General features: G+C 38.7%; 1 protein-coding gene across 2 annotated transcripts in view; it reads left to right on the top strand.

Annotated features, from left to right (window-relative positions):
* Neil3 (nei like DNA glycosylase 3) overlaps positions 1–25225 on the top strand; it is a 44439-nt gene that overhangs the window by 2502 nt on the left and 16712 nt on the right. For both annotated transcript variants that reach the window (XM_075984551.1, XM_075984552.1), the window contains exons 2-5: positions 10278–10402; positions 21595–21729; positions 22680–22893; positions 24207–24281. In XM_075984551.1, coding sequence (XP_075840666.1) covers positions 10278–10402; positions 21595–21729; positions 22680–22893; positions 24207–24281 — 549 coding nt within the window. The remainder of the gene's footprint in view (positions 1–10277; positions 10403–21594; positions 21730–22679; positions 22894–24206; positions 24282–25225) is intronic.

Below are 25225 nucleotides of genomic sequence, written 5' to 3'. Positions count from 1 at the left end.
AGATATGCCCATCCCCAGTGATACCATGCTCTATATCATCCAACAATAGTGTTTTGTGATGGACTCTTTTCTAGTTACTGGGAAAATAAAACCAAAGAAGAGTCTTATTGCAAGAAATCAAGATTATGTCTTAAATAATCATCTCATTGATAGTTACGCAAAATAGTATTAACAATTGCTTTTAGGTTTATCTTGATTAACTGCAACAAAACATGGGGCACAGCTAGGCATAAGAAAGAATAATACCACAATAAAGATAAACCCGTTGGTACAGAAAAGGAATATGGGGCCTCAAGGTGAGCTGAACTCAGTTAAACACTCTCACATGTAGTAAGGTGTCGGGCCAAGATTTGCTCTCTTTTCAGACTTCAAAACAAATATTTTTATGCATGTTACAGCAGATCAGTAATAAAAGATTCAGTAATGGAGTGGTTAATGCATTGGTACACCTTAAGGCCCTGTACGTGAGAGTGATTTCTTATTAACTGAAGAAGTATGACCTTGGGTTTTGGCGGTGTCCTCCACCATTTAAATTTTGTTCACCTCCGTCAATTACCTGCTCTGATAATTCTCTTCATTGCTGTGTTCAGATGGCACCAAAGAGTGCATCTTGATAACCTAATATAAGTGCTTTATTAATGGTTGAGCAATGATTAGAGTCCCTTGGCAACAGTACTCACTGAGCTATAGTCCGCAAATAAATAGCCCTGCATTTAAAGCTATTACGGATAATGCCTTAATAGAAAGAAGAACTAATTATTGGAATAGAGCCTTGTCATTAGGATGAAGGATCTGCTTCTATCGACATTGGATTGAACATCAATATGAAATTAATAATGTGGCTTTCAGTAAAATTCTAAATACTCCCTTGTGGCTTCATTTTCTGGGCCTTTGATCTATAAAAGCATAGTAATAACCTTTGTAAATATCAACAGTCTTTTGCATTTGAGAAGGATGTTGGATCTGTACTAAATTTCATTAAAATATGGACCATTGTCACAAACTTCTGGCACGATCATTATTGTAACAGATGACCCCCTGTTTCTTCAGCATATATGCCAAGTAGCTAAAGCTATTTAATGTTTCCACTGCTGGCTTGAAATGATTAGTTTTCTCAAAGCAGCATTTAAAAATAATTGCATACTGTATTCTTTACAGTACTATAAATATGAAAAAAATAACAAAGGAGAGCTAAGGAAATATTAAGTGGCCATTTAGCATAAAAGATTCGAACTTCAGATAATCATTCCAAAAACCAAACATAAAACATTTTACCTCGGGGGCTCCTGCCAGGGTGAACCACTTACTCTGTTTATCATATAGCATTTCTCTTTGTTCTGGTTACAGTCCATAGAAAACCCACTAATTCCCCTCCCGCTGTGGCACCCCATCCTTATTTTGAAGAACGCTCCCTGTAGAAGATCTTGGCATCTGCCAGTCATCCACACGCTGTATTACTCTTCTAAGTTGTGGCCCACTATCTTGTCAGCTTAAATTCAGGCAACCGTGTAAGCATATTGCATGATACTCTGCTGGAGCTTGTGGGACCTTCTGGTAGGAAACAATATCAGAATGTAAATGAACACGTCCAGCTAATGAGCTTTGAAGCGTCAATCCTCCAATTTTAATTGTTGGGTGGATATGGTATTTTAGTGAAATCAGTGTGTGATCTGCATGTGTTGTTAACTTCCTTTCACGACAATAAAACTGTCTGTGCATATGTATTTACTGATTAGAAACGTACACTGGTTATTCTGATGATTTCTTAAAGTGTCATACATGTCTTTAATATGTTACCTGCATGGAATCATCTGTATGATGCTTTAAAGCCTCATGAACAGGCTAGGCATTTAAATATGAGTTGAATGGATGGAGAAAAGCCAAGCTTTGAATAATGTAAAAGAGGCTAAGTATGTTTTTAGGAGTCTTTCTGGAGTTTCTTATAACCATGTGGACCTTTAGTTGTCTGTGTCATTTGGAGATATGTATTAGTACATCAAAGTACAGACGCCCCAAAGTCAAAGTCTTCCCGCGTTCAAAGTAGAAAAAAACAAAGATGTTTTTCTTGCCTTTTATTTGAAAGGATAAGCTAATCAAATATCCAAAAGGGTTTCCTATATATTTTATAGGATATGTATTAAATACTTCTTGCCTTTTAAATGCATACTGATAATGACTTGTCTGGAGACTTGAGGTCATTATTATAGCACCCAGCATTTCACAGACTCAGGAAGGGAAGGGTAATGACGTAGATTCTATATATTCTATAGATGATAGTGGCAAGTTGTCTATGGCCATTGTAGCTTTGATCCAACATTGTTTCAGATGCTGTAAAGAACATCTGGTCATCTTTACTTTTGCTACATCCCCATCTGGAGATGCTTGTCCTCGCATCTGACTCTATTTGATCAAGGGCAAACCAGAGGACCTAAAAGCCCTTAGCTTTAGTAGTTAGCAAAATAAACATTTTTGTGATTGCTCCTCTTTTTCCTGGAGCACTGCTTTCCCAACAGACCCACTTATGGTAGAGTATGTGAGAACACCTGCTTCTTTTCTGAAGAGGGTGTGATCCGCTAATATCATTAGGTGGGCTATAGTGTGTTTAGCCTTGGCAAAAGTTCTCAAGGGTGTAGAACACGTTTTCATCTATAGACCTAAGAACATTATTTTAGATCTTGGGAATCATTTTGAAATTAGGGTTTTTGAGTGTTTCAATTGATAGATAAGTGACCTACAATTTTAAAAAGTATATTACGGCGACTACGAGGGTGGATAGGACATTCTCTGCGACAACAATATACAACTGAATGAGAGTCAAAACATTTGTCTAGGAAAGTCTCATTTTTCTCTGAAAAGTTCATCTTCCTAGTTCACCCATGGATAGGCAAGATAAATGGTAATCAGCACAATAAATCATGTGCTGTCTCTGAAAATATATGTTGCTTTGAAGATTTCATATTATTAAGCCACTTGAAAATGGGAAGGTGAACCCTACTCAATCATACTTAAAATTGTGGCAAAGAAGATTTTCATCTCTATTTCAGACAAAGAAAGGAAAAGGATCAAATGCTCAGATAACACAGTAACAGGATTATAAGGGTCAACATGAGAAAGTCAAATATGTATTGGGCAATTGTGTGTAGTTATAGCAAAGATAATAGCTTTCTGGAAATTAATTTTTGAATTTGTCTGGGCAACAGAAGATTGTAGAAAGAGGTGATGACCTTAGATTCCACAGCAGGACAACTGAATATCTTGTAAATATCTTAGGTTTATTACAACAGTCTTGCCCAGTCTTTATGCAGAAACTCACGAAATGAGATGGTACCGAAGAAGAAGCAGAGAAAAATATATGAAGGGGCTTGCGGGAGACAGTCAAGTAGAGTTGAAAATTTTATTTTGCCCCAAGTGTTCCATAGAGTTGATTCTTTAAAAGTGACAGTGTCTTTGGGAATCAGATGTCTTGGGCAAAGCACCTGCATAATAGATAACTCAAATTTAAAAATGATCCTTACATGTCATTTTCCTCCAAAGATGAAATATCGGAGTACACTTTTTAAAGCCGTGTTTGAATGCCAAATGAATCTGTGAAACAGGGGGAGGTACAGCAGGATGGGGTTCTTCTTGGGGGCTAAACATGAGTCAATCTGATTGGAAAAGATCGCATAGAGGATAAAGTTCTCTACTCTAAGGGAAATCTGAAGGGGTAGTTTCAGAACTTTAACTTCCGTGTAGCCTTGGATAATCTTGTGAGTTGTGTTTCTTCCACTGCAGATAATTACAAAATAACAGACTGTTTATTTCTTCTCTTTATTTTTTTTGTCAAGAAATTTTGGTAATAGTAATTATAAAAAAGGGATGGTGGTGGAGACATAGTCCTATATTTTAAATCCATTCCTGATTTTAGGAGGGAAGGGGCAAAGGGTCTGTTTAATTCCATGAAGGTTACAAATATCCCCAGACACTGTAGATAGCCCTTGGGGATATTAGCTAAACAGAGTCACTGTCCCCAGGGAACGTCTATAGATAGGGGAGGAATACAAGTCACAGCCACATAATAGTTCAGTGTAATAAGCACCATGGCAGTGGAGACGCAAACACTGCTAAGTGTGGCCAGCAGAAAGCCTCGCGATTATTCAATTCCCCAGGTTGGCAACAGGGAAATGTGGGAGCCAGAGAGGTTTATAAACTATATGTATATATATATATATATATACACACACACACACACACACACACACACATACATGGTAGGAATTATTCAATGTTTCCCTCATAAGGTTAAAAAACCAAAAAAAAAAAGAGCCAATTCTTTAAAACATTCAAGCTAAGATCGCACAGTATCTGTGGCTGGATGACTTTCTTCCGTGCTGAAGTCATTTGATCCTTTGAGGTCATTGTTTTTCATAAATAAGTATTTTCCCCATCTCCGTTCATTCCTCTGCCTGCCCTTCTGCTACCACCTACATTATACTTTTGACATTCATTGGGCCATAAACATTTTTTCAGCATGTTTAATTTCATAACTATTTCCAATTTTTCCTTGATGTCATAATGTATATTGTTTTTAGCTATGAAGAATAGGCGAAAATAGCAGTAGGGCAAGTGAGACACATTTTACACCTTTAAGAATCTTGTTTGAGGCTCTCTGAGGCTCTCTCAGCCACGACAACGTATTTCACTTTTCACTGACAGCTGTGTGAAGATATATAATGGTCTCATGCATTTTAAGCATATTGGCCTTTATATTTTTGGATTCCTCCTCCTAGGCACAACGGAATTGATTTGCAAGGGCATATGGTCTCCTCTGAGTTGTTAATAAGCAAGTGGTCCAGGAATCATAAAGGTTTGAAGGACAACCCATGAAGGTTTTGTTTTATAATACGAAAAGGATAAAATTTTCACATTTCGATCTCTGTACAGTTTCTGATAGTTAGCAGTAGATGTACTAATGAGTGCTTATGACCACCCTTGCTGCCTTGATTGATTACACTCTGTGTGTGTGTTTATATGTATGTGTATGGGTATGTAGGGCAATAAAAATTTGTTGAAATCAACCTGAGTGTGGTGTTTTAGGTGCTCTTCATAGACTGTACATGAAACCATATTCTCCACCTTGTATGTTCTATATAGTCAGTAAGGATATGGTTAGAAATTACCTGAGAAAAATCTAGAAGATGTTTTGGATCTCTCCCTAACAGGTATTGTAGCCCTGGGTGTTTCAATAGTCAAAAGTTTTTAAATCCATTAAAACTCATATTTTCTGTTTTCTTTTCTATAAGATGCTTCTGAGACATATGTCTAAGTATAGTGGTTTCTCTTTGAAAGGTACCAAAAATTAGATGTGAATTTTACTTGTAAATATTTCAGTTCTCCAGTTATAACAATAAATACTGGTACATTTACTCCTCAATTAAACTTCAGGGTTCTGATGGTGGGACAGTTGTCCTTATAGAATACAAAATATCTGTCATATATAGGCCAGGTTTTTAGAATTTATATGATTAAAAATACCAGGAGAGTTATGATGTAGGTAAGCCCAGGATTAACTAGGTAAGAGATCAAGAGCATTTTCTTTCAGTGAGATGAGGACTATTCATGAATGAGATTTAGTTGGGCTAACTAGGTGTGCCTAGTTTTGTGCTATCAAATGCGATTTCAAGACCATCTTTTTCATAGATGTCTTTTGACAGATTTCAAATGAGAGGATGGACCTGGTGATACCATTTGTGTTTGGACATTGGGTTCAACCTGAGAATGATAAGATGGACTAATGTTCTTACGTCTACACACAGTGTTTGAGGATCCAGGTCCCTGGGGGCTATATTGCTCTTAGTTTCCTGATTTATTCAGAAAACTTATCAATCTGTAGATAAATACCACAGGTATGACTCCATACCAACTCCCCTTTATACCTGTGTTGTCTGTCCTCTGTCCTGATATTAAATTCTGTGTCTCCATCAAGACCAGCACATTGTGTGTGCTTTAGCCTTCTCTTCTTGCTTCCTAAGGATGCTGCAGCAGGTGCTGTGTTGTGTGGTTCCTTTCTGCGCCTGATTCTTTCCCATTGATACACAAACGCAGATCATCTCAAAACGAACAAAATTTGCTTTTCTCCACTTCCTCTCATCTCCTGCCTTTGTGCATTCATTCTGCCTCACTGCTGTGATTCCTGCTCTCTATATCGCAGGCCTTGTGCTCTTATCAGGTGTTTCCTGTTCTCACACTTCTAAATCTCTTTCTATGAATTACTCCTATATGGCTGAGTCCAGGGGCCAAGCTCAGACTTTGTCTTACTTGGCTTGCCAGCAGCTGCTGACACGTCCTCTTCCTTGAAGCATTTTTCCACGCGTATATATCTGCCTCCCACGTGCTTGGATTAAAGACATGAGCCTCCACAGCACCAGACACCTCAGCTTTCATGTCTCCCACCAAACCCACCTTTTCTGACCTATATATTTTCCTCAGGTCTCCCTGTGACGTCTCTCTTATGGTTCATGTCCCAAACTAATCATCCCAGCTCTCCATCTCTTCTGCTCTTCATTCAGTTCATCTGCAAATACTTTGCTTGATTTTCAAAACATGTTTAAGAATTTGGCCATTTTCAGGACGCTGGACCTCATTGATCCAGATCCTTATGCTCTTCAGCTGGATCTTGGCGGTTGTCTGAAGGAATATTCAGATTCTAACCTTCAACTCCTTCAACCAAATCCAACAGCCACTGATTTCATTTCAAATACTAATATAGACCATATTTTTGCTTCACTCCATTAAGAAGAAAAAGCCACTCCACGAATTGGACCTTGGACCACACAATCAGATTCCTTGTATATGTCAAATCTCACTTATCTTATCCCACGAGTTCTCTCTGCAGTGGCCACCCTGGCCTATGACACAAGAGAGGCATTGATTGCACTCTTATTCCTTTTACCAAAGCCATGGCTCACTCCCTTACATCCTTTACAACTTGGGCAAATGCCAGTTCCCCTTTGAAATGATTTAAAATTGCAGCTGGCTGCACCCTCCTGGCAACTTTGACCTCTTCATCTCTATTTCTTTTTTCAAATATCCTAAGAAACCATTCTCATACTCCTCTCCCTGTCCTTTCCCTACTAGAGGATGAATGCCACAATGGTGGAGGAATTTAGTTTGTTCTACTTATTGATACCTGCCCAACTTCCAGAACACAGTCTGAAATATAGAGGGAAGTCAACAGACTTTTCTGAAATGAACTAATCCAATTAAACAGTCCCACATCAGCCATGTGTAATGGAAAGAGTTGTCTTTCTAGATGTCATGTGCCACTTTAGATGTCAGCTGGAGACAAAGCGAAGAGAATAGCATGAACTGTCATAGCGGTTGGCATCTACAGTTTTTACGTAAGTGATGTAAGTTCTTGTCAAAGCTGTTAATTTAGCAATTTGAGGAAGCTTCACATGAGACAATTAAAACTCATTTACTACTTTATGCGTATTGTGACAGCCTCCGAGTCCTTGCCAAGAGCCGTTATAAAGCATGGTGAAGTCAGAACTGGGTGAAGGAAAGGAAGAAAAACATCTGGGCAGGGAATAAATGGGTAGAAAGAACCATCTAAATATATGAGCTCTCATGTAGGGAAGGGACGTGGTGTAGGACTCTAAGGGGAAAAACATCAATGTGGCAGCTGACAAAAGCATATGTCATTGACTGGATGTTGGGTAGATGTTAGTTTGTTCTTTAACTTGTAAAAACATCGGGCCAAATGAGCTATTTCCCTTTGAACCAAGAACCTGGGAAACATGGTAGGCCCAAGCGTGTGTGCATTCATGCGTGTGTGGTATTAAACGGGATACAATTGATCACTGGCTCTCTGCTGGAAGCCCGAGTAGAACATTTCAGAGAGTATGTATGGTTAAAACCAGATATGAATGAAGAATTTACAGGGCAGAAGAAAAGACAGTTGTCATCAGAATGGCGAAGAAATAAGGTTCTGAGGCATTAATGTGTAAGTGAAAATTTAAAATGACAGTAAGACTTTTAAATCTCGGATCCCCAAAGTGTGACCTACCCTTACTTAGACAAAAGTTACTCATAAAAGATCTATGTCTGCTCTGTATTCCATCATCTTAAAAGTGTCCTGGCTAGTTTAAAGGCCATTGTACATAATAATTGGTTGCCATGGAAACCTACCTTGAAATCTGCTGTTGCAGTCTATCCTTGGCTTGAAGTGTGTATAAGTGGCTTAGAGACTGCCGGAGACAGAAAAGCAAGACTCTTGCTGTCAGTCAATCCAGGGCAGTCACATATTCATTTACAAAAACAAAGCAGATTGGAATGCGTGTTTTCCTTTCACTGAGTACTCTAGCCTGCCTTGTTAGAATTTGTTAATCATACAGAGGTCTTTGAGTTCATTTGTGGAAGAGAAGAGATTTCAGAAGCCGAAGTTCTAAGGACGTGGTAACATCTGGACTGGTAATTCTGATGCCAGAATCTCCCAGGTTTTTCCTGTTTTTTTTTTTTTCAGAACTAGAAGGCTTTTTATAATTTTAGCCATTATTTGTATGTGTTTATCAGTTGTTCTGAGCCTGTAACTAATACTTCAGCTGTTTAGAGCATTTGGTGCAGAATCATGAGGACCAGACCTTAGCGCTCACCTCACAAACTGAGCATCCCACCAAGTGCCTGAAATTCAGCCGTGAGGGTTTAAAGACAGGACAGTCACTGGGGTTTGCTAGATTTCTGCCTCCCTGAGAAAACAGGATCCCATATGGTAAAAGACAGAGTGAGGAGAGGGAGACCCAAGGCCCTCTTCTAACCCCAGTGGGTATGTATGTATGCAACTCTGGAACACACGAGTCTAACTCACATAGATGAACATAAATAGAATTGTAAAAATTGTTGTGTATGGATTGGAGCTAAAGAGAAGTCCTCACAGCAAAGAGCACTTGCTGCTCTTACAGAGACCTTGCTGCTCTTTCTGGCTCCCAGTATCTACACTGCGTGCCTCATAAATGCGTGTAATTCTAGCTCTAAGGGATCAACAACTTCGTCTGTCCTTAACCTGCACCTCTGCACACGCATTAAAACACACTGAAAGTAATTTTTAAAATCCTTTAAAAATATGTGGTTATCATTTGTGCCTATTTTATCTTATGTAAAGATGCATTTATTTTTATTTTATATGTATGAGTGTCTTACTTGCATTATGTATGTGCACGACATCTATGCCTAACGCTGTAGAGACCAGAGAAAAGCATAGGTTCCTCTAGAATTGGACTGAGTTATGAGTATATGTTTAATAGTTTTATTAAATTTTGTGTGTTCATTAAATGATGCCTATGAAACATACCTAGACGATAAAGTATGGTAGGAGGAACACTAGTATACATACTGCTGAGCTTAAGAAAACAAATCTTACCAATATCCAAACTAAATCCCACTCCTTATCTTCCTCCACGAAAGAACCTATTTTTACGTGTTTATGCGTTGCATTAGTTTATGTTCACAATTACATGAATTGTAATCCTAACTAAATTGTTTGGTTTTGGAAGGCTGATGGGAAAGTGAATTTCCTTTTCTTTGGGTTGACATTATGGTTGACATATGGTGGAGTGTATCATGTATTAGATTTCCCACTCTGGATGTCAGGCTTTAATTTGTAACATCCACAGACCATGGGAAGAGGAAGTCTCATTCCTTAGCTCTCGTAAGGGTCTTTATGCTACAGGCTATCTCAGAGCTTTGCTGCTTCTCTCCACGTGGATCTTTGTTTAGATTTTTGGTGTGGATTTTTGACTTAACTATATTTTCTTAAAATTTCACCAGTACAGTTAAAAATCTACATTTTCATATTTCATTCATTACTTTTAGCAGCCCAATTGGAATACCCACCCCTTCAAGGATCTTGATTGTATGTAGTTTTGAAAGCAAAAAAAAAAAAAAAAAACTTTGTTAGTTCTACAACATTCTCATAACTTTGCTGTAATTTCATGTGCGTGCACACGCGCACACACACAAACCCACACGTACACACTATGGTCTTGGGAAAAGGTCATCTTAATTGTTTACACTGACTTATTTTTCAATTAAAAAATTGGCTGTTGTCTTTCGAGTCACTGCATAGTAATTGGACAAAATACAAGTGTATAGTTGATTCCATTATTTGGCTTCACAGAGGTTGCTTTTCTTTTAGGAATGAACCTGGTCATGGGATAATAGGAGTGGATTTCAGAATTGCGTTATAATTGTATTTAGAGTTTGCTTGTGTGTGTGTTACATATGTACGTATTTTCTACTAGGCTGCCACAATGAATACTCAGGATTCTGGCTGGAAATTCTTGAGACTGTTTAATGGACATGTTTACAGTGGTGTGGAAACCTTGGGGAAGGAGCTGTTTATGTACTTTGGCCCAATAGCCTTACGGTAAGACAAACCTGTACGATACATTATGATGCTCTGTGTGTGAATGTATGGGGAAACCCTTGCTTGCAGCTTGCCAGGTTTTACACTTAGTCCTGTAGAAAGTGGTTCAGATTTAAGAGAACTCCAATATGAGGGGCCGGGATTCTATCGTGGAAAGAGAGAAGCGCAAGAAGAATGTGTTGTGATGTCATCATTACTTGGAATTTAGCAATTTGTCTTTTCTTAGGCTAGGTGGGCTTCTCTAGTACACTAGAGCCACGCCCCTGTTTTGATTTTCAGCACATGTTAGTTATGTTTGGTGACATAGGTTACTTTGTATTTGTGAAAGACTTTAGTTTGGTTTAAGTGCATTGCTCGATTTTTTTTTTCCTGTCTTCTTTCTTTCTCCTAAGCTCTGAAGGAAATTTGGGAACTGAAAGAATTCATAAACTTTCCCACAGACAGACTGAAGTTCTTGTGGGAATGTATGGATAGTATATTAGCAAAGAAGGCCTTGATAGACTTGCTGACAATTAGATTCTCATGACCACCTATGTGGCTTGCAGGTAAATGAGACAGGCTTGTGAGTTGGCAAGTCTGTCATATCGTAGTGAGGCTTTAGAGGTCAGCCTCAGGTTTGACAAACTGTGACTATGGATTTGTTTCCTGGAACTCTCTCTCTCTCTCTCTCTCTCTCTCTCTCTCTCTCTCTCTCTCGGTGTTTAGACATTGATTAGTTACCACCTGAAAAGCTGAAAAGCAAAAGAACTGTTCCTGGATCTTATGCTTCTAACAGAAGGTGAATAACATCAGGGAGGCCGAGAGACATGGCTCTCTGATTGTTATTTATTGCGTCTCATCTACTGCATAGTTGGAGTACTTCAGGTTTCTGTAATTGCTTCCCCTGTGAGGTGTTCTCTTAGTTGTCAGCAGCTTCTGTCCTTGGGCAACATTGTCACGTCATGCCTTTCCTTAGTCTGGAATTGATAACATCAGCATATGTGTGCTGGTTCATCAGTAATGATATATTGCCAGTTCCATTATTACTTCAGTAGATTGATGTGACGGAAAACACTCAGCTCTGGACAGGGCCATACGCAAGGGGATCCACGGATGATAGTCGAAAACATTGATATGTTATTGATTCTTGGTTTTAGGTGGAGATTTATTTTAGTGGGATGAAAGGGAGGCTTTTTATCAGATGTTCCCCACCAGACTGATAAGGAGGGAATCATTTCTCGGTGAAGAGCTGTCAGGGAGTGTTCCATGAAGTTCTAAACAAGGGCACTCACATCTTCAAGCTACATGAATAAGTAGCATCCCGGGAGAGTACCTCTCTCAATATATGGGTGGGAAGAAAAATTCACTGGCTTGCTGACATTGAATTTCCTGTGGCCCTCATGACTGTTCTATGTAACAATTCAAGCCTACTGGTAGATGTTGGAATCTGAACTTAGCAATCAAAAATCAACTGCATCCGATATTACAATATGACTTTAATTTTTTTTAAATGCACTCCTAACCTATGCTTCTTAAGGAATAAATGACTCCAACAAAGAGAGACCGCACTCGTGTGGAACGGCAGCCCTGTGCACCATAGATAGAAATGTAGTCTTCAGTTTTGACTTCCTTTCTGGTGTAGGAGGTCCTTCTGTTTGTGTGTTGCTTTTATTGGTTAATTAATAAACAAACTGCTTGGCCTGATAGGGCAGAACTTAGGTAGGTAGAGAAGACAGAACTGAATTCTGGGAAGAGGAAAGCAGAGTGAGAAAGCCGCCAGGGAGACGCCAGGTCAGACATGCTGAATCTGTCCCGGTAAACCATGACCTTGTGGTGACATACGGATTATTCAAAATGGGTTAAATCAAGATGTGAGACTTAGCCAATAACAGGCTAGAGATAACGGGCCAAGCAGTAATTTAATTAATACGATTTTTGTGGGTTATTTCGGGTGTAAGCTAACCGGGCGGCTGGAATGAACAAAGGACCTGCTCTCTATACAACACCTTTCTAACCACAGTGCTTTGTCTATGTCTCAGAGAGTATACAGCAGGAAACATGCTTAGAAGATTTCCTTCAGTTCTCCAAACACCAATGTTGGCATAGTCAAAATTCCCTTTGAATTTTAGTCAGAATGCATGTTCATTCATAGGGAAATTATGAATCTTCAGGGATTCATTTGTTTATAAAAGTAGAATATACTATAAGAGAATAATTCTACGGTCCAGTCTAACAGAGCTAGCTGTGTAAAGAGCTCCACTTCAGAAAAATTCAAATTAGAGAGGGGGATATTTCTGTTAGTAAATGCTTTATCCAAGGGATCTTAATCGTACTGTGGAATACTAAACAGTATTATACAGACTAACTTTAACCATCAAAATGGATGCAACTTTTCCATTTCTAAGCACTTGGCTCTTTCTATGTTCTGATTTATATGACTCTTACTAACTGTGATTTGTAAACCTATTCAGAGACTAGAAAGTGTATTTATAATATTTGATAGATTTTTGACATTGGACTTTCATAATAAGTTTTGTAGTTTAAGTGCTATGAACCTTCCATTGATATACATTAGATAATGTAGCCATTCTTCCTAGTTTACTAATCTGTCTTTGTGGGATCTTTAAACTAGTTATAAAAGAGTTACATCTTCAGATAATTTTTTGTATTCCATCACTAAACATGAAGGATAAAATTTAAGTATGATAAGAATTCTAAATTAAACCATATATGTCAGAATCATAAATACTCATGTTCACACAATATGGGTGTTCTTCCTGCATGCATGTATGCTTTCCATGTGCATGAATGCCCTGTGGGGACAGTAGAGGACATTCACATTCCCTGGGATGGAAGTTATATATGACTGTGACTTACCATATGCTGGGAGCTGAACCCAGGTCCTCTTAAAAGCTGAGCCATCTCTCCAGCCCTTGGATTATACTTCTTTGTAAGTGTGTATGCATGTGTGTGTTTGCAACACATGTATGTGACTATGGAGTGTGTCCATATGAGCATTTGAGGTTATTTATAATATTTTTCCTCTGTTTTTATCCAATTATCCTGACAGTTTTATTGTGGCAATAACCTTTTTTCTAGTAAATTCCTTTGCAAAGTTATTGAGAAATAGTTGACCTCATCTGTATTTCTGAGATCACCATGTTCTTTAATGGATCCAGGCATCCATTTTAATTAATAACACAGATTTTTTTAAGTAAGTTTAAATATGATAAATGAGTTATCTTGCTTTATTTGTTTTTTAATGTCTTTATTTGCTCTTCAAGAATTTCAATATATTTTTATTGTATTCTCTTCCCCTAATTCCCTCCAGATACTCCCATCCTCTCTACCCAGCAAACTTTATATTCTTTTTCTCTTTAAACAAACAAAAATGGAATTTGATTTGTGCTATCCACTCCTGCTCATGGGGCCTGCCCTGAAGTTGGTATGTCCAGTGATATCTCATTGAAGAACTCTCCCAGAAACTATCGACTGTGAATAGCTTCTTGGCTAGGGGTACGACTTTCTCCTCTTTATGCTGGAATTTTGTCTGCTTTGAGCATGTGCAGGTCTTCTGCGTGCTCTCACAGTCTCTGTGAGTTCATATGTGCACCTGCCCTGTTGTGTATGGAAAACACGAAAGTCATCCACCACTTCTGGTTCTTACAGTCTTTCTTTCTGCTCCCCGCCTCCTGACCCCGCCATGCCTTCATATAGGTCTCTGAGCCAAGGTGTGATGAAGGCATCCTTTATAGGGCTCTAAAGTCTCTTAATTTTTGCTGTTGTCTAATTGTGGGTCTCTGTATTAATAACCATCTACAAGAAGATGATTAGGATTGAATGACACACTCATATATGGGTATAACAATATGTCATCAGGAGGCATTTTATTGCTATGTTCATTGAGCAAAATAGTAGTTAGTAGGTTTCCTCTAGGTCCCATGACCTATTTACTCAGGTTCTTGGCTTCTTTAACAATGTCAGGTATGGGTTCTGTCTCATAGAGTGGGACTTAAATATGTTTTTGAAAAAGTGTCTGTTTGCTCCCATAATATTTCTGCCACTATTGCACCAGAGAACGTATCTATTGCGCTGATTGTTTTTGTAGCTCACAAGGCACATAGCTGGGTGAGATTCATGATTACTTTTCTTCTCCAGTAATGTACATTAAATCTTCCCGTACTAAGATCTCTAGCCAATAAGGATGAAGCCTCCAGTTGACTACCAGCTGGTTCTGTCCATGTTCTATGCCTTAAGGAGTATAGCAACAGGGTCTTACTGTCAAGTCTGGTGATAAAACAGTTATGGTTGTGGGCGAGGAGTCTATGGGACCATTTTCCCAGTGACTCAAAAAGATGTAATCCATTCCTGGTACTGGTGGTTTTATTTGGTATCATATGATGTATAGTTTGAGTATTGTCTCCTCTATAATATGGTAGCTCTGTATTAAATTTCTATATGTGATATTAGCTCAACTTCCTTGTCATAACTTATCTCTTGCAGTTCATATACATATTGAATTATTTAGATTTAATTTTGAGTGATTCTTGTATTCTTACCATACTCTCTACTTTGTTATGATGGGTTATCCTTTCTGCATCTGTCTAGATAAGTCTTTTACTGAGAATGTGTTTGTTTTTATGCAAGATGTTGTCCTAAAGTTGTATGTTCTTATATACTTTACTGGTTATTTGTGACCTTATGGTAATACTGTCTTACAACAATTAAGAACTGTTAATATCTCTGTCCTTTCTGATTTTTATGTAGGTTTGTTCTGATGCGCTAACTTGCATATTGTGTTTGGAGAAAAGATAAAGTAAAGCAAATGACTTGAAAGAATGTAACAACTAATGTGATACTTAATAGTGACTGTCAACTTGACCCGATCTAGAATCATCTAGAAGATAATCTGGGCATAGCTGTGAAGAATTATCTAGATTAGATTAGCCTCTAGCCATGCCTGTAAAGGAGTATCTTAATAAAGTTGTTTGAACTATGAAAACTCAACCCAAAAACAGCCAGGGTATTGGGCTGCAAAAAAAGGGGGGTCTCAAAACAGCCAGGGTATTGGGCTGCATAAAAAGGGGGGTGGTGGAATATAGCTGAGGAGAACACAAATGGCTTTCTTCTTCTTTATGGCAGAGAAACTTGTAACCAGAGTTTTCAAGCCCAGACAGCCTCTATAGGGATTTACATTGCCTCCATAAGGATATATACTGCCTTGATAGGGGCATATACTGCCTTGATAGGGGTATATACTGTCTTGATAGAGGTAAATACTGCCTTGATAGGGGTGTATACTGCCTTGATAGGGGAGTATACTGCTTTGATAGGGCTGTATACTGCCTTGATAGGTATATATACTGCTATGATAGGTGTATATAGTGCTATTTGATGGGGTGTATACTGCCGTGATAGGGGTATATACTGCCATGATAGGAATATATATGTATATACCTTTGATGTTTGAGTCAAAACCAACTCTTATTTCCTTGTTAGGGTGTCTCAGCACAACAACACAAAAATTAGCAAAGACAGAAGTGTTTCACAAAGTGAATGAGGATTTAGGATAAATCAGAGGTTCTAAAACAACTACTTGTAACTGCAACCCAATGAACAAAGAGACATTTTAATAGAGTTATATAGGAATTTTCCTTGGCAAACCTTATGTAGCAGAAAGCTCAAAGAACCTCAAATAAAAACAAATATCCCTCACACATAACTACTCATTGTGCTAAAAGCCAAGAATGAAGCGAAATCCTGGAAACAACTAGATTAAAGGAGACATATGAAGAAACAAAGTTGAAAAATACACTGGGCTTTTCATCACAAACTCTGCAAGACAGAAGACAGCAGGGAGGCCTCCAAATTGCCAGAACAATAAACTTCTCAACTGAGAATTCTAAAGTCACTAAAAATATGTATTGAAAATGAAGGGATGATAAAGACTTGAAAGAAACAAATGAACAAAAGCTCTGAGAATCCAACAGCAACAGACACGTAATGTTGAAAGGTCTGTCTGTCTCAGATATGGGATAAATAGCTGGTAAGAATTTGAATCTGCAGGGAGAAAGAAGAGTAAACAGAGAAAATATAGCAGTAAATAATTTTTTTGTCTTAAAGTATGTCTAAATCTTTGCCTTTCCCCTTTGTTTTATTTCTATTACTCAATGTTTACATTCATTTACAAGTGCAGTTTCTTGATCTGCTCATTGAGGAGAGACTCCTTATTTTTTAGTTAAATATCTTAAAATTTCTTATTTTTTCAGGTGTCTTAATTTAATATGTCAAAGAGCAATTATATAACAAAATAACTATTAGTGTTTTAATTATTTTTAATTAAAATTACTTTTTGACATCTATATCATAGTTGATATTCAATCTTTTAATTTTTGTGTATCTCATAAACATGTATAAGTATATATATTATTCTGTATATATATTCTGTAGACGGAGGCTCCTTGTTTGTTCCCAGGTGCCCAGACCCAAAATTATCACACAGAAACAGTATTAATTACAACACTACATGGCCAATAGCTTAGGCATATTCCTAGCTAGCTCTTGCATCTTAAATTACTCCATTTCTATTATTTTGTATTTTACCACAAGCTGGTAAGGTTCTGGCATTCATCTCTTGCAGTGGCTACATGGTGTCTCTGACTCAGCCTTCTTTCTCCCAGCATTCAGTTTAGTTTTCCCACCTAGCTCTATTCTGCCCTGCCACAGGCCAAAGAAGCTTTTTCATTAACCAATGATAATAAAATGTATTCATAGCATACAAAGGGGAATCCCATATCAATATTCATTGTATTATGTTATATATATATGAATATACACATATGTATAGAATCATAGATATCATTTCTAGAAGAGCCTTACATAAATATTTAAGCTTACAAATGGAAATGACTTTTCTGTTGAGTCTTTAGAGTATGGAACTGAGTGAATCTAGTAAGTAGTTAAGTTTTATTGGATTTGGTGGGTTGTGGTTGCTTTTTACTGCTTTAATAACTTCAGAACTTCAGCTCTTACAGATCTGCTGGAAGAACAACATGAGGCAAGTCCAGCGTGCTCTGAGAGTCCATCTAGTAAGGAGGGGTCTTTCCTTTTAATACCCATCTCAGGGCTCGGGGCAAGCACCTTCCCTTCAGGTCCTTTTCCTGTAGGACTGAGGGCTGCTCGTGAGGTGCACTGAGATGGATGGACCTGGGCAGGCAGTAAGCATATCCGCATCCTCCTGCTCCCACCTCTGCTCCCCTAACTTTGTGTTCACAAGTCTAGGGAAACTGAGGCCGATGGGGAAAAAGGGGCAGTTCTGTTCTTAGAGGACAGACCAGGAGAGAGTGAAGGCCCCTGCCATTTGCTGACTCAGCCCATCTGTCCTTCTATGCCCACTTGGACTTCCCAGGGAACCTGGGAAAATGTAATCCTCCCCTCTTCCCAGCTCCTGTCCCTTGGGGGGGGGCGGGGGCGGAGCTAGTCTGGGCTAAGCAGTAGCTGCAGGCTGTGAAATGGGCTCTACCTCTGAAAGGGTTCTTTGTGACATCAGTGTTAGCCCTGCTCCTAGAGATAGTTGCCCATCAGGCTCCACCCCACAGAATACCTACAACAGTCAGCTTCTGTCCTGGGCCTTGGTGACTTCAGGCTGCCAGGCTTCATCACACCGAGCTGCAGATTACATCATCAATCCACCTAGTCCCCTCCACTACACTGATAAATTATTACCATTTGCAAGGTGTGAGGTCAAATGCTTACTTCAAGGAAATTAATGAGGTGGCACCCCAACAAGAACCTGCCAAACAAAGAGGCTGAACCTTTTAGGTTACTGTTGGAGGCCTACGAGGTCCTATCAGATGCTAAAAAGTGATCAGCAGTATTCTAGAAACAAAACCACTCTCATAACTGGACCGTCTGGCTTTTGCCTGTGATCCTAGCCACTTAGGAGGCTGAGGCAGGGGGAATCAAAAGCTCTAAGATAGTCTGAACAAGTGAGGTCTCAAAAAGAAAGAAAGAAAGAAAGAAAGAAAGAAAGAAAGAAAGAAAGAAAGAAAGAAAGGAAGGAAGGAAGGAAGGAAGGAAGGAAGGAAGGAAGGAAGGAAGGAAGGGAGAGAGAAAGAAGGAAGGAAGGAAGGAAGGAAAGAAAGAAAGAAAGAAAGAAAGAAAGAAAGAAAGAAAGAAAGAAAAAGAAAAAAGAATGGCTGGTTTGTAGCTCAGGGATAAAACCAGAATATGCCAGGGTTTGAGCTTAAACTTCAGAATTGAATAGCACAACTACCTACTATATACAACCGCAATGAGGTTTGTTTATTTCATGCATTCCAGCACTTCCATACACTCTGGCAGGACCAGGGACCATTTAGATTCTGGTCACTTCCAGGGATGGAGGGTCAGTCACGCAGGGGGTCTCTTGGGGTCTGTTTCCGTAGTGTACACTCAGGCAGTGGGCTAAGGTTGTGTGTGTAGTGTGTGTGTGTGTGTGGGGGGGGTGATTTCTTACATCACGGAGCTTCCATACCTATAAGACTGCTTTCTGGCTGCTCCTGCCTATCTGTGGAGTGACTTCTGTGCTTCCTTCTACCTGTTCTTGTGAAGGTAGGTGAGTTGTTTCATTCTTTTCCTCCAGCTGTTGTGTTGTTGTTGTTGTCTTGAGACTAGTCTCGCTGTGTAGCCCTGGCTGTTCTGGAACTCACTGTGTAGACCAGCCTAGCCTCAATCTAGAGATCCGCCTGTATCTGCCTCCCAAATGTTAGGGTTAAAGGTCTGTGCCACCACACTGGGCCCTGCCATTCTTCATTCTAGTTTTGTTTTCTGGGTCTTTACATGTCTTGCAAACTTCTCTCCCTTTCTGCAAACATTTTAAACATTAATAATTAATTTTGAACATTTGAGAAAAAGAAAAGGAAATGATCCAGCTCTCATCATTGCTGCATATGTGATGGTGATGGTTTCTCCTTGTTTCTGCCCCATTTCCAGCCGACCCTGGAAATTCATGCCACAGGTTCCCACTCTCCCTTCCCTAGCCGTAGACCACTGTTGAAGTTACCCTATGGAAGTCTTCTAAGAACAATGGAGGCAAGGTTTCTTCACAACAGGGCTTTGTGCAAACCACAGGGTGGCAGCTTTTAGGTACACAGCCTTTCTCCTGGCCTTGGCAGGCGGTCTCTCTCATGGCTTCTGTGGGTGTTCTTGGGGCCCAGATTCGCCCCTTTCTCTTCCCGAAGGAGAAGGAATATTCTCTTCTGGATTCCGTGCCAACATTAGCTTGCTGGTTCACTTCACGGCAACTATGATCGCTTTTGTTTCCACCTCACTCTTCCTTAACAGCAAGTGCACTTTAGAGGCTCCCGCCCACAGCAAAGGGTTTCCTATCTTATCCCATTAAGGCTTTTAAATCTTGTAAACTAGGGCCAAACATGCTGCTTGGGCAGAGGAGGTTTCCTGTCTGCAGAGAGAGGCAGTGTTTTCTTCCATTCCCTCAACTACACCACTCAGTTCTTCTGCTTCATGTCAGAAAAGTGTTCCAGAAGCAGACAGGGTTTCATTAGGATGCTTCAGCGATTTAAAAGGCAGGCCTTTTCAGTCTCCTGGCCTGGTGCATCCTTTTTCACACCCAGCTCCTCCATCAGGCAGGGATTATAAACCATCACAATACTCCACACATGACATTTAAAACTTGCCTGCAAAATTTAGCTTTTCTACTTACCTATTTTGTTAATGGTGGCTTCCTCTTAAAACCTCTTTTCTGAATGTAATATGGCCCCATGAGCTGATAGAGCATAAAACCTCAGTGTCGGTTGCTTTAACAACATGGGCGCTTGCTGTGCCTCAATGATTTTCATGAAGCGATTTATTCCTCTTCTAAAAGGTAAGTAACAATACAGAGGCATTTATTCTTTGATTGGAGCTCAGTCATCACAATAGTTAGCTATTTAGTGGTATAAATGCAAATTAATACAAGATAAAGCACTTTTATGTGCATCTTGCCCCTAAATGGAACGTGTTTGCAAGACAAAAGTGCACTTGCTTTCTTTGTAGTTCTTACTGGGACTACTCCTGCTTTTGACATGGGTCTTAACCTTTGAGGTTTTTGATGTGGATGTGGTTTCATTATGGAAAGTGATTTAGAATCCACTTTATGAGCCATGCAGCTGAAAAGATTTTAGATATGATGGCTTCTGGGCATGACAGTTGTACACCTTTCACTGAGGCTGAACCTCCATAAGCTAAATTATGAAGTACTTACAGGCACACATTTTTCCTGTCAAGAACTATGGGGCATGTAAAATTCATTTATGATTGATAGTAGGGCACACAGAGTTTAAAACCCACATTTTAAAAGTTAGACTTGTTAACCTTGTCCAATACTGTAACGCGGTGCTTTGGAATTAGAAGCACAGAGCAGTAACGTTTGCTGCCAGGAGAACCATATTTATTAACTCAACAAAGCGATAAGGAAACAGATCTGAAAGGCAGAGCACAGTATTTCATCTTGAGGATAATTTCTGATATTCATCGGAGATCTCACAAAATCACTTCTTTTTAACTGGACATGCTAATCAGTTCTACAAAATCTGAAAGGTTATGAATTTTTCATCAGTCCATTGTAGCTTTGAAGTTAACTGTAAATATTTATAAATCCCTTCTTCCCAATATCTATAAAAGTAAATGAAAATGAAAAGAAATGGACCAAGTTTTAACTCGTCCTCTCTCCATCTTTGTCTATCACAGGTATCTATCTATCTATCTATCTATCTATCTATCTATCTATCTATCTATCTATCTATCTATCTATCTATCTGTGTATGTGTGTGTAAAATGCTTAGCTCAAACAGTGGGGAAGAGACACATGTATTAAACTGTAGATCATGTTTTACAAACTTCTAATTCTCTGTGACTAAACTAAGGAATCTGAATGTTAGTGGCTTTGTAGAATATATAAACAAGCCATAATCATTTTTTTGGTTTATGCTTTTGAATAAGTATGGAATGATGTTAGACTATTTGAACAAAGATATTTTATCTGACTCGAGGGCTAAGTGTTGGGGCCTTCCCGTTTCTCCAGGAAGCGATTTTAGCGTTGTAGCCGTCTCTTCTTCCTCCTCTTTAACAGTAACTACCCTGTGTGGCATTAGTTTGCTTATAATTTTAAAAGGTAAATAGCGTGACACATGATATGCTTCTGTTACTCAAAAAAAGGGTTGATTCTGTTTCAGGATTCATTTCGGGATGAATGGTTCTGTCTTGATTAACCCACGTGAGTGTGAAAATAGAGGTGGGGTTTCTCCGGCTTTCCAAGTACAGCTCACCAGTGACTTGATCTGTTTCTTTGACTCTTCAGTAGAACTCAGGTAAAAAAATAAATAAATAAAATAAAAGAATTTTTAACTATTTAATAGAAGCTAAAACTGAGATACCAAGACAAGGAGTTGTTTTTGTTTTTTGTTCCTCATCTGAACTTGCCACACCCCTACACTTTTTTTTTTTTTGGTTAGATGAGAAAAGAACTAACAGAGATGAAGAATAATAGAGGAAGATTCTGAGAAGGGTGCTTAGTACTTTAGCTGCATAACAGCATAGCTGGTATTTGTAGCTTGGTTTCAACATCACACGTGTTTTCTAATCAATAAAAATGTCATTGTAATGGAAGCATCAAATATTATTATTAGGGTCGTCACTGTTTGTGGGTGCCCTCTTGCCTGTTGGCCACCAGGTCGAGAGGGGAATGAGGCAGAAGGGATGGCAGAAGGGATGAGCATTAACAAAGATAGCCCTCCAGGAGACAGATTTTCAGTGAATCAGTTCAAAGTTGTTCCAGAGTATAATATATAGGATTGGGGAACCTGGGGACAAACCCTAATTTGCATGAAGTGGCGTGCTCTTATCACAAGGCTTAGTCTGTGGCAGTAGGGTCCTATAATAGCAGATCTCCTTAGCACAAGCCTTTTTAGCAGGGATCTGTGCCAAGGATCAGGCTAAAGATGAATCATGCATCTTGTTTAGAGACAGGCATCTGATTTGGAGAGAATTTTCAGATAAGATTTGTCTTGTAGGCTCAAGGACATTCTCCAGATAACGGCAGGTAAAGAGCAGGAAGCTTTGTTGGTTGCTGAGGGACTTCCATATTGCCAAAGCTTAGAGAAAAACCTGCTAGGCTTATGGTGTCTGTGACCTCTAACCAACTAGCAATATATTCCAACAACTGTTTATCCAAAGAACTCACATGCCATAGATTATATAAGCCCACCCTAAACTTACAAAGCAGACCTATGCTTAATGTGTTATATACTTCGTTCTATAGAAATTCAATGGAAAGCCAACAAAGAGTAAGAACGATGGAAGAACTGGATGTGTGTTCGCCAAAATTCAGTTTCTCACGAGCAGAAAGTGAAGTGAAAAAGCAGAGAGATCGGATGCTGTGTGATGTGGTCCTAGATCAGAGAGTTCTGCCTGGTGTCGGGAACATCATCAAGAACGAAGCTCTCTTTAACAGCGGTCTCCTTCCAGCTGTTAAAGTATAAGTATTGTCAAATTCGTTTTGAGCTTGTTTTTAAATGCCGTAAGGACCCAACGAGAAACAGAAATCTGTGGTGTAGCAACATATTCTCTACATACTCCAGGCATCTTTTAGGTCTTGGCTTTAAGGGTCAGCTTCTTGGTGTGGCCATCTCTGACTTCCTGTGAGAACTACAGGTCTCAGTTGCTACCCTCAGGAGTCCTTAGCTTGCTTTGATTTTATTTTCCCTATACCTTGTACTGGTTTTACTTTCAAACATATTTTACTCATTACACTTACTGTTTTAAACAACAACAACAACAAAAAAAAAAAAACAGTATCTCTTCCAACTGGAATGTCACCTATGAGGAGGGCAAGTGTCTTCTCTGCAGTGATGTTCCACTGAAATACTGAAATAGCACAGTGTCTAGCTTTAGAAAGATATTTGTGGAATGTATAAATAGATGAATTAGGCTTACCGTTTATTTTTTTCTATCTGGCATATTAAATATATTTTCTACAACACATGTATGAATTCACATTTATAGCTGCGAGTAACAAAGACTTTTGCTGAATGATAAAGATGAAACTAAGGTAGCAGGGACTAAAGAATGAAGGAGAAGAGGGCAAAAGAAACAAAATTCCCAGCCCTCGTTCATTTAGCTTAGATAGGCCTGAAGGGAAACTCGTTAGACTTCTAGAGTAGGATATCAGGACACGGAATGGATTTGGTTTTGTTGTTTGTTCTCCAACTGGAGAGACCAGAACTCTCATTTTTCGAGGAGACAGAATGAGTAGAAAGAGCCGTACTGAGAATAGTGATTAACTAATTAGGGTCTCCATCCCCACCTTTGTTTCTAGGGAGGAAGTTGGCACTTAAGGCTCTTTCCCAGATTGTTACTATTAACTAAATTCTAACTTTATCAACTACTTCTACTAAGTAGAGCAAGCTTGTTATGTAAATTGTTTTTTACATTAGTCCGTATTTTTGTGCCTATACATTCCCGCTGGTTTTGGTAAAATCCAAATCGTTGGTAATTAAAATTTAAAGCAAACCAGTGACTGATGATTTGAGTTAGGCTATGCTTTTTCACACTTAGAACTGATAGGGTCTTGACAAAAATGAGCCTTTGAAAAATCACTTAGGTTTCTAAGGAGATGTTTTCTAGCAAAGGACCAACCAAGGGCATGGGAGATGGCTTGTCTAACGTGTAGAGACCCTGGTTTTGATCCCCAACATTGGAGTGCGTAAGAGAGAGTGATAAAGAGAATGCGCATGAATATTAAAGTTACAGTTGTGAAGAAATTATGAAATGATGTTTTCCCATTAAGGTGTGTCAGTTGTCAGAGGATCAGCTCCATCACCTTGTGAAGATGGTCCGTGAGTTCAGCATTCTCTTTTATAAGGTGAGAAAGAATATTTTCAACCACATCTTAATGCCTGTAGTTTTCTCTCTTGATGCTACCAGGGTGTTAAGGCCACAGGTAGCCCTCTAGTGGTAAGAGTGCAGAGATTCAGGGAGCAAGAGTAGCATTTAGTGCCTTAAAATTTTAGGTCAGAAGTCAATCTCAACTCACCTCACTATGAATGTATTTAGTTATATTTATACTAAGTTATGCTAGTATTTTACTTGAATTCTTGTTATATTTGGGCATATAAACACAAAGCATTTAGGCAAACTTAATGCTTGATAAATAGACTTGGGTTTGTTCACGTTTTGCCAATGATTATGCAGAGTTTAGGTTATTTAGATAATATTTAGTATTTAGGGTTTTTAAATCTGTAATTTGAGATTATATTTCTGTATGTACAACAAAAACTATTCTAAGGATGATATAAGTACTCAATTGACGTGTTAGTAAGTTGTATAATGTTCACATAGACCTCAGTAAAAATGCTTTATCTTTTAAACAATGGATGATAACTAAGCCTGTTTTGCCACCACAATTTAATACATGTTTTTACTATGCTCATGATTAAGGTATTATATTGATCTTTATTAATTGACGTAAAATGTTAATGAACCCTTTACAGTACATGGCTACCTTCTTTAACAACGGCAATTTTATAGTGACCTAGGCCCATTTATTCTTCCAGAGAAAAATGACTATAGAAAACAGTCCATTTTGCCCACAGCAAATTGGGCATTCCCATACCTTGCTAAATTAATACATGTTGTTTGTGTAGTTTCAGCCCATATACAGTAATGTTTCTGAGTTTTTACATTTTCATACTCCTGGTAGAAACAGAAAATATTCTCTTTGTAGGTACTTGAAACACATGTATATAGAATAAAACTATGGCAGAAAAATCAAAATGTCTTTTGAAATGAAACTTATACCAAAATAGA

This window comes from Microtus pennsylvanicus, chromosome 9, assembly GCF_037038515.1.
Source record: "Microtus pennsylvanicus isolate mMicPen1 chromosome 9, mMicPen1.hap1, whole genome shotgun sequence".
In the NCBI taxonomy this organism is placed as follows: domain Eukaryota; kingdom Metazoa; phylum Chordata; class Mammalia; order Rodentia; family Cricetidae; genus Microtus; species Microtus pennsylvanicus.
Note: the sequence above shows the minus strand (reverse complement) of the source record. Positions and strands in the feature narration are given on the sequence as shown.